The sequence below is a fragment of the Takifugu rubripes genome, chromosome 4, assembly GCF_901000725.2.
Source record: "Takifugu rubripes chromosome 4, fTakRub1.2, whole genome shotgun sequence".
Classification (NCBI taxonomy): domain Eukaryota; kingdom Metazoa; phylum Chordata; class Actinopteri; order Tetraodontiformes; family Tetraodontidae; genus Takifugu; species Takifugu rubripes.
This window is the reverse complement of record NC_042288.1, coordinates 4,689,802-4,699,008: the sequence shown is the minus strand read 5'-3', so window position 1 is coordinate 4,699,008 and position 9,207 is coordinate 4,689,802. Positions and strand designations below refer to the sequence as shown.

The following is a 9,207-nucleotide window of genomic DNA, read 5'->3' as shown; positions in this document are numbered from 1 at the left end:
TCAGCGGCATGGAGGGTGAGTACAGCTAAAGTTCTCACCAATCAGATGATGTCAAATATAAAACACGTTGAAGAGAATTTGTGTTTATCTTGTTATCATGTGTTCTATCATATGTTCCTGTCTTTTGTTAGAAGTACTTTAGAAGTTAGGAATGGTAGAATCATTAGCAAGTGTATTAAAGGTCAGTTGACCCTTCCTTGACAGGATTGTTGTTTAGACAGTTGTAATCGCAGGAGGAAGTCAGGCTGAAGGTGTTAAACACCCATCGTAAAACGGGACAGCATGGTGGTGTTGATAAGCTTATCTGCAGGAAGAATGTGAACTTTGACCTGGCCATTTGGGAGACAACGGAGAACAAGGACTGTGTCAGCATCCAATGGGACTGGAAGAAGAAGACGAGGTCATCCAAGAAGAAGGACTGGATTGGACTGAATAAGCATCAATAATTTACATATGTGTTTCTATAAAAGATTGGGTCAAGGGATAGTTAGGTTGTCAGACTTCATGCCCTGGCAATTGACTCTGTTATTGTAGGGTTATGAACTGGCCCGGAGCTCTGTAATATTTGTATCTTGACTTGGTTCTATTGCTAAATACATTTCGAAATTGGCATTTTTCGTCTTGAAGTCTTCTATCAAAGAACACGCGGATTAGCAGTGACACACGAGTGGTATTGCGATCCAACAACGTGTACATTTTACAATTCTTTTATCTTTTAATTTGAGGTTTACAGAAACATCTGAATAAAAAACCAACAGAACCATAAAAGAGCAGATGAACATCATGTTTAGAGCTTAAATTCAGAATCTGAAAATGTGGCATTAAACTGCAGATTATATCCAGAGCTGGGATTCCAAATAGCAGATTTATGTTTCCTGTGGGTTTCTAACTAAAGTTTTTGAATGTGACATTTTTGGCCACGCCCCCCACATTGTAACAAACAGGATGGAATGGGTGACACAGCTGCTGGTGTTGGTTGGACAGTGTGAAGCTCTGATTGCTCATCCTCTTCCTCACATGTCCTCAGGGTTTTACCAGAATAATAATCCAAGGACCACGAACACATAAACCAAACTGGCAAAGAAACATCATGAGAAAACACAGAACCACAGTGGGAAATGCCTATTTGCTGATGGAATAAACAGAAATTTTAAAGGTAGATTTTAAGAACCTGATTTGTGCTCCACTTACACAGTTTCAATGGAAACAGCTATTTATTTTGTGCAATATTTGTTAATATATGTTTTTATTTGTTGGAAAACTTATTTCCTGTGTTTTGATCAACTGATCTGTCCATCAGAAGCTAAGCTTCTGATTTCCTGTGTTTTGATCAACTGATCTGTCCATCAGAAGCTAAGCTTCTGATTGGCTGCAGGTAACCAACTGGGCTCTATCTGGGCCCCACCTTTATGTCACTGCCATTGGCTATGCACGTGGTGGAGGATGCTTTCCGCCCATTTGGGAGGAAGTGGCTGGACTCAGAGGTGATGATGATGCTGGGGATTCGAGCCAGCGTTCTTCTCATCACGTGTCCCTCAGGAAACTCGCCACTCTGTCAACAGTTTGATGACTGTTAAAAATTTCTGAATACACATAAATAAATGGTCTCATTTCAATTAACGCTTCTGATATCCAAATTACCATATTTGTTCATCCTAAAATATAACTTTCTAAATTAAACTTTAACCTGCATTTGCTAATTTGCGGTCTTAGGTACCACAATGCTAGCATCACAAATTTATTGAATAACCCTAAACACTTGAAACACTCTCATTTGTGGTCGTGTTTTTTCCAACCGCCCCCAAATTACAAGATCACTTATTAATGTTTTTTTCAAAAGCAAAATTCTAGGAAGTGATGAGCCCTTGCTCTTTTATTAGCATGTTAATGTGTTGATAAAGATTGTAGGTTAGCGCTCACATTTGGGATGCTGCTACGCTCTCTGGATGCTGCCATCGATGCGTCAAAGTCAAATGATGTCTATGGACAAAGAAAGAAACAAGCAACATCTGAGAAAATCGCATATTTATAATGAAAACGGACAGGCTAGCTTTTTAGCACGCTAAGTTAAGATGTCAGTAATCAATTGTACATGAAAGAAATTGTGACCAACTTTACCTTTTCAAAGATGCCTGAATCAGGACTCTTCACCTTGGAATTGAAACTGGAGGCTGGTTTGTATTCTGGCAGCTCGGTGGTGTCTCTGCTGATGTCACATGACACCTGCCGGCTAGCGGGTCTGGAGCCCATGCTGGATAGATCGGCCTCAGTGTCTGTCAGACACTACAGGGCGACAAGCAGAGCATTAGTTTTTATGCTATCTCTAAATGAGTGCCAGGTTCAACTGCAGCTCACTGATTCGCTGTCAGAGGCAGAGGAGCGGCGGGGCTTGCTCTGTGGTCGAAACTGTCCACTGATGTCGGAAGTCTGGCTGGTGACGGTGGAGCGGCGCAGTGACATGAAACTGCTGCTTGTGGATTGCAGCTCATGCGGACTAATACAGAGTAAGAAGCCGAGACACGGAATGTATTTGGCCAAAGCTAACCTGCAGAAGGAAAACAGCTTAGTGTAGCTTTCCATAAGGGCTAGCTAGTGTTATCAGTAGCACAATCATCAAAGCTAATATAATGACTCACAAGAGTGATGCTACGTGAGGGGAGATAATAACCTGTATGTACATTTGATTCACCAATGCTGTGTTTGCATGCACTACCTGTACTTGGGATGTGTGATAGCATAGATTATGGGGTTATGTATGGCGGAGGCTTTGGCGATGACGGCAGGCACCGAGTTCATGTATGGAGTTAGCATGTCTGCGTATCTGTGGAAACACAAAGAAGAAAAACTCTGCCGAGGCAGCATCTGCAGGGTGCAAGGGTAGGATTCAACTATCAGTGCTATGGTTACTTGAAAAAACATTTACCCAGCAAAGGCGGTCAGCGCGACGCAAGAGTACGGTGACCAGGAGATGACGTACAGCAGGATGACCATCAACGCGATCTTTGCCATCTTCCACTCATTCTGCAGACGCTGAAAGTTCTTCACTGACTCACGTCTTCTGCTGTGACTGTGGACACTGCCGTTGACCTTGCCCACCGCTCTTTCACACACACACACACACGCACACACACACACACACACACACACACACACACACACACACCAGGTTTAAGATGTGCGGGCACATACACATGCCCACAGATATGAAAACACACACACTGACTTGTTGGTGGCACGAATTGCTCTGAAGATGAAGAAGTAGCAGTAGATTATAATGAAGAGTGGAAGGAAGAAGACAAAGATGAAAAGCAGCATGGTGTACGCGCGCACTGATGGTGAAAACGTCATGTAATCCCATGTGCATGATGTTAGCAGGCCTTCAGGGACATAGGCACCTGATGGAGTGTGAAAAGGTGGAGGTTAGTTAGTCCAGGAGCATCTTTAGGCTTATGACCAATACAGCAGCCGGTCAGCGAGGGTCTCTGTGATACCCTGAACATCTTTCGTAGCAACATTTTTCAACATTCTGTGTGGAAACAGCGCCCTTTCTGGTACAATCAGATTGAGAGTGGTCAGACATTGTACTGCAGCTTTAACTGGGTCATGCCTGTGCATTTCTGCATCTGTGTGTGTGTGTTTGTGTGCACGCGTGCATGTGTGCGTGTGTGTCCCCACTCCAGCCAAAGAACGGGGGCAGGCTCCAGCCCAGTGAGTAGATCCAGACAGTCATGAGGATGACGAAGGCCCGTTTCCTTGACAACACACCGATAGAGGTTAGAGGTCGCGTGATGACAAAGTATCGGTCGATGGCGATCACTGTCAGCGTGATCATGGAGCAGATCCCAAAGAGAGCACCACAGAAGGCGTAGAGCTCACAGCCTGCAGAGATCAGACCATGTGATAACAGTTGTGGCTTAAGGTAATGGGTTATCAGTAACAACCATGTGACCCTGATTTCAGTTGGCATAACAACAGTCACCTTCTTATTTCACTCACACCCACGGTTTAATAGCTATAATAGCTATAATACTCTGCACACAGGCCAACACACATTGAAGATCATTTCAAACTACTGGCTAAATGTTGGAGCTAATGCTAATTACAAGCTACCTTCTGTGGGTCACATTCAGTGTTCTGTAGGCATTCAAAGCATTCGTAAAGTTTGATGAAATTTGACAAGACACATTTAACACGAAGTAGCCAAGCTCCTTGCTAACCCATTCTGTGTCATCATGTTACCTTTTTCTCCAAAGATCCATCTCTTGTACATGCTGGTGGTGAAGAAAATAGGCGTCTGTGTGACGCACATCAGCAGGTCAGTGACGGCCAGGTTGATGATGAACATGTTAGCCGGTGTCCGGAGGCTGCGGCTCCTACAGAGCAAAAATCGCCATGTTCTATTAATGTCCCAACAATCCACAGATGTGTGACGTAGAGGCTAAAACTAAAAATGGATCTGATGACCTGGCCGCCATTTAATCAGATTATTAGCATGTTTCAGACGCCGAGCAGAAACATCAGTCAGTAGGTTCTAAATTTAACATCCAATCAAAGATACACTGGACATGCTGATCAATGCAACAAGGGATCAATATCTTCAATGAGCCCATCGATAGCTGCAGCAAAGCCCCTTTTGGTCGTCTCCACTAAAGACACCGAATCGCTGACACTGACATCAAAGAACTAATGAGTGTGAAGCTGCTCATCTCACACACACAGTCACACATTATCACAGGTGATGGAAGTGTAAATGGGGATTGCAGGTCAAAGGTCAAGTATGCACATGGCCCACCTGCAGAACGCATATATGACCAGAAAGTTGCCAATCATGCCCGTGATGCCAATCACGAGGATAACAGAGCCAATGGTGTAGTGGGCATGGTCAGGTACGTCAACTGTGGGGAAGGGCCGCACCATTGCCACCTGCAGGACAAGAGAAAACCTTGGCTCGAAGTGGACATCTTGTTTGATTTTATTGGTTTATGTGCTGACATGCGGACAATGACGGTACCTTTGAACCTTTTGAATAAAAAATACCGAAGATGATTTTCATCGCTTCCATTCACATTATCAATGTGCAGTTGCTTCAGTTCCCATCAGAACCTGTTTTATTTAGTCCTGGGACAGACTGCTTCATCCCTGTTGCCATGGCAATGGCTTAAATTACTGCACTGCCAGAAGAATTATGAGACGTGGTGTTGCTCAGGCTGCTGACTCAAACCAGTTTTCATTAAACTATCATTCAAATGTTCAGTTACCAACAGACGCTCGGCTGCCTGGGACCACCTGATTGACTGGCTGTGTTTTTGGGAGGGTTAAGACAGCTGCCACGGGAAGCTAAGCAATCATGAAACCCAAGTGGCAACCCTAACCCTAAATAATTATTATAATAATTTTAGATGGACCACCAGATCAATATTGACACTAATGTTCAACATCTTGTCATTTTTACTGAAAAAAATTTAAGAATGAAAAAGTGCTAAAGCTGATTAAACCACCATGTGTGACACACACGCACACACACACACCAGAACAGCTGTCAGTCAATCACCTGGACATCCTGTCAGTGTGAACAACGCAAGTCACCCTCTTTCTCTGACACACACTCACACACAGATACACTCTAAAAGACTGTCTGACGGTGTTGACAATTCGCTGGATCTGAGATCAATAGAACAGTGTTTTTTTTAATCATCATGACTGGAATTCTGTTCTAGTTCAGTGTGTTTATTTCAATTAATCTAACTCAAATTAATTAATCTTTACATTGGTTGTTTAAATAATTGTAAAGTACAAGATCAGTAAGCAAGTCGGTCGTTTTTGTTTTCAATGATTAAGCAGTAAATTGAACTGATCGTTTCTACTCACTGTTGATGCATGAAGCTGAAGCTCCGCGAGCCGGACCGACATCATCACAGTGACTGCGAGGCGCAAAGTACAGTTCGGCTCCGGCCCGCCACCACCGCACGAGACGACGCTCTGCTGAGCTGGCGGTTGCAGCGCGCTTTTCCCGAAGTTCATCCTGACCCCGCCCGTTGAGGGAGAGATACAGATAAAAGTGAGACAGACAGGCAGGCAGAGAGGAACACCGACAGAGAGACAGACAGACAGAGAGAGACAGAGGTTTGACAGGTGAGTGCCAGGTACGTAAATAGAATTTTACTTTTTTCTTTACTGATTATTTTAAGCAGGTTATTAAAAGTTTATTTCAAATTTGTGAAGCTAACATGTTGGTAACTACTCTGAAGTCTGAATTATGTGTACAGTACAATCAAAAATATCAGCCTGCTAAGTGATTCTATTGGATAACAGTAGGTTTCCTCTGTATCTGGAGGAGTCTGACGATGACCCGAAGATCCAGGAACCTCTGGGAGGCTGAAGCTTCGATCCATGATCATGGTAACCCACCAGGAACCATCAGAGCACATTGATTAATATCATTGAGTGTGAGGAGAAGGATTACCATGTATTTGTGTAGGACACAAACACACACACACATGCTGTCATCAGGAATCATTATGTTGATTATTTGTTGACCTCCTTTAGCATCAACTCATATCAGACAACAGTCACTCTAACTGATGAACACATTGCCTTGTGTGTGAGTGTGAGTGTGAAAATCACTTTACTAAATTACTTAATTTGTGTTCTTCATCCTCATCTTCACCTCAGGAATCAAAAGGCTTAAGGTGAGACAGTGAGGTTGGGAACGGGCAGAGAGTATAACTGTGGGGCTCACATACCACAGAGAGCAGACACATGAAACTGGGCTATTGAGAAAAGGACAGGTGTAACGAATGGCTTCCATAAAGGCAGAGCAGTGACACAGGACAGATTACCGAAAACTAAGTCAAATTTGAAAAAAGTACACCTTTTGAACTTTGTCATGGCGACAACAACAAAAATGATGAATGTTTGATCTGCTTCTGTCTCAAAAACCAGGTATGTCAGAGAGTTTGTGTCTGATGTGTGGAGGTGTTCCTCAGGGCTCCATCCTGGGGCCAGCCAGATACTCCTCATAATTGTGGAATACTAAAATGTTAAGAAAGTAAAATGCATGCTATAATGGAAACCTGTCACCAACCTCCTAAAGATCAGTTCTGCAGGTGGGTCAGACCTAGAGTTCCTCATCTCCCTCAAACTGAGGTGCAAGAAAGAAGAGAAAAGATGCTGCAGAAGAATGCCAAAAGCCCAAACTAAATCATGAACAAACATATTTTGTGGCGTTAATTAGAAAACGAGAAGTTTTCATTTACATGGAAATTAAAACCAAAAATAAATGCAAAAACGCAAAAATCAAGGCAACATTTTTCTTGTTACGATCGAGAGATTGATTTATCCTGGAGATAACCACCAGAGGGAGGCCTGAACAATGCTTGCTGTAATTCACTTTTAGACACAAGATTACCAAAGATTTAAATCAAAAGCATCAATAAACAACAATAAATTCATTCAAGTTCAATACTTCTTAACATCTCAAATACTTTCAATGCTGCATGAATTAGTTTTAAAATAATGAGCAATAAATACAATCAGAATAATTTTTATTTTGAAGGGTTAGGGTGTGTGTGTGCCTGTGTCTGTTTGTGTGTCCCTGTGTGTCTGTACATGTGTGTATGTGTGAATGGTTTAATCATTTTAAGTGGGTATGAGTCTGACACTCCTGTCAATCAAATCAGGAACCATCAGAATGTTATCTTCCATGCAGGAAAAAGTGGAAGATTTCTGATCGGAGCTCCTCGATAATGTGACAGGCTGCAAACGATAGCTGGATTTGACCTGCTATTTTCTCTGATGCTCAAATTAAAAGTAAATCTGTCAAGTCATTAAGATAACAGCTCAAGGCTAAAGGTAAATGATGCTAATGTTGTGATTGTACAGATGAAGACCTGCAGCCTGGAGAGCTCTCTGATCAGTCCCTTGTGGTACACTTTGGTTTGTTTAGTTTGGCGTTCGGCTCTGTTTTCTCCACAGATCAGTATTTTGTATTGACGATTGATGAATGTTGAAATGTTCCACTGTCCACCAGGAAGAGGACGTTCTGATATATGGATTGTGATTAATCAATTTGATGCTGCGCACGACCCAAATCTCAATGTTTTATAATGGTCATTTGCTAAAAGAGAGACAGCTCAGAACTGGGTCCTCTTCCTCAAACTGGGTCACTGGGCTGAATCACAACCTGGTCTCATCCATCGTGTCCCACCCCCACAGATGGACCTTCTTTACTCATAGTTTTATTATAGTTCTGTCATTGTCAGGTCAACCTCAGAACTTACACATAAAACAAACAATTGCTCTTTTTTACATTAGTCTGAAATTCTGTCTCTCGAATTCCTCTGCTTTTCTGGGGCCGTGTCGCAAAGGCAGCAGCCTAAGCAGAGATGCGCAGACTCCCCAGTCACTTCCTCCAGCTCTTCTGGGAGTATTCTGAGGGGCTCTCAGACCAGCTGAGAAGCATAGTTTCTCCACTGTGTCCATGGTTTACCTCAGGGCCTCCTTCTGGTGGGACATGCCTGGAGCACCTCCCTAGGGAGGCGTCCAGGGGGCTCGAGCACCTGTTTCCGACATGACTGTTCCGACTTGTTTCCAACGCCTGACTCCTCTCAACGTGAAGGAGCAGCCGCTCCACTCTGAGCTCCTCTGGAGTGACTGAGCTTCTCACACAATCTCGGATTTGGAGGCACTCTGCCTGTAAACCACCTCAATACATGCTGGAGGTTCTGGCTTGTTGAAGCCAAGAGGACAACGTAATCTGTAAAAATCAGAGATGAAATCCTGTCGTTCCCAAACTGGAGTCCGCCTGGTCCCTGGCTACGCCTAGAAATTATGTCCATAAAAATTATGAACAGAACTGGTGACAAAGGGCAGCCCTGCCGAAGTCCATCATGCACTAGAAACAGGTCTGACTTAATGCCAGCAATGCGAACCCCACTCCTGCTCCAGTCATACAGAGAGCGAATGGGCTTTAGTGGGCTACAGACCCCATACTCGTGGATACCCCAAGAGACATGGTTGAATGCCTTTTCCATATCAATAAAGCACATGTTGACTGGTTGAGCAAACTCCCATGAACCTTCATGCACCCTGCGGAGGGCTTTAGAGCTGGTGCAGTGTTCCACAACTGGGAAGACACGTTGTTCCTCCTGAACCTGTGGTTTGACGATCAGCTGAATTTTCCTCTCCAGTACCCAGACATAGACAAGC

At 43.5% G+C, this 9,207-nt stretch overlaps 1 protein-coding gene across 3 annotated transcripts; it reads right to left on the bottom strand.

The window, feature by feature from the left end:
• Positions 1-695: 695 nt before the first annotated feature.
• LOC101069662 (melanopsin-A) lies at positions 696-5,995 on the bottom strand. 3 transcript variants are annotated; one of them, XM_003963765.3, is made up of 11 exons: positions 5,869-5,995; positions 4,793-4,923; positions 4,240-4,373; positions 3,676-3,879; positions 3,224-3,395; positions 2,924-3,100; positions 2,714-2,821; positions 2,356-2,545; positions 2,119-2,283; positions 1,921-1,980; positions 696-1,552 (listed from the first exon to the last, which is right to left on the bottom strand). In XM_003963765.3, the coding sequence occupies exons 1-11, from the start codon at positions 5,911-5,913 to the stop codon at positions 1,391-1,393; spliced, it is 1,548 nt and encodes a 515-aa protein (XP_003963814.3). In that variant the 5' UTR covers positions 5,914-5,995; the 3' UTR covers positions 696-1,390. The 3 variants fall into 3 exon arrangements, with proteins under 3 accessions (XP_003963814.3, XP_029691349.1, XP_029691350.1); XM_029835489.1 differs by lacking the exon at positions 2,714-2,821; XM_029835490.1 differs by lacking the exon at positions 4,793-4,923 and having other exon boundaries at positions 5,869-5,993.
• Between the last annotated feature and the right edge of the window lie 3,212 nt (positions 5,996-9,207).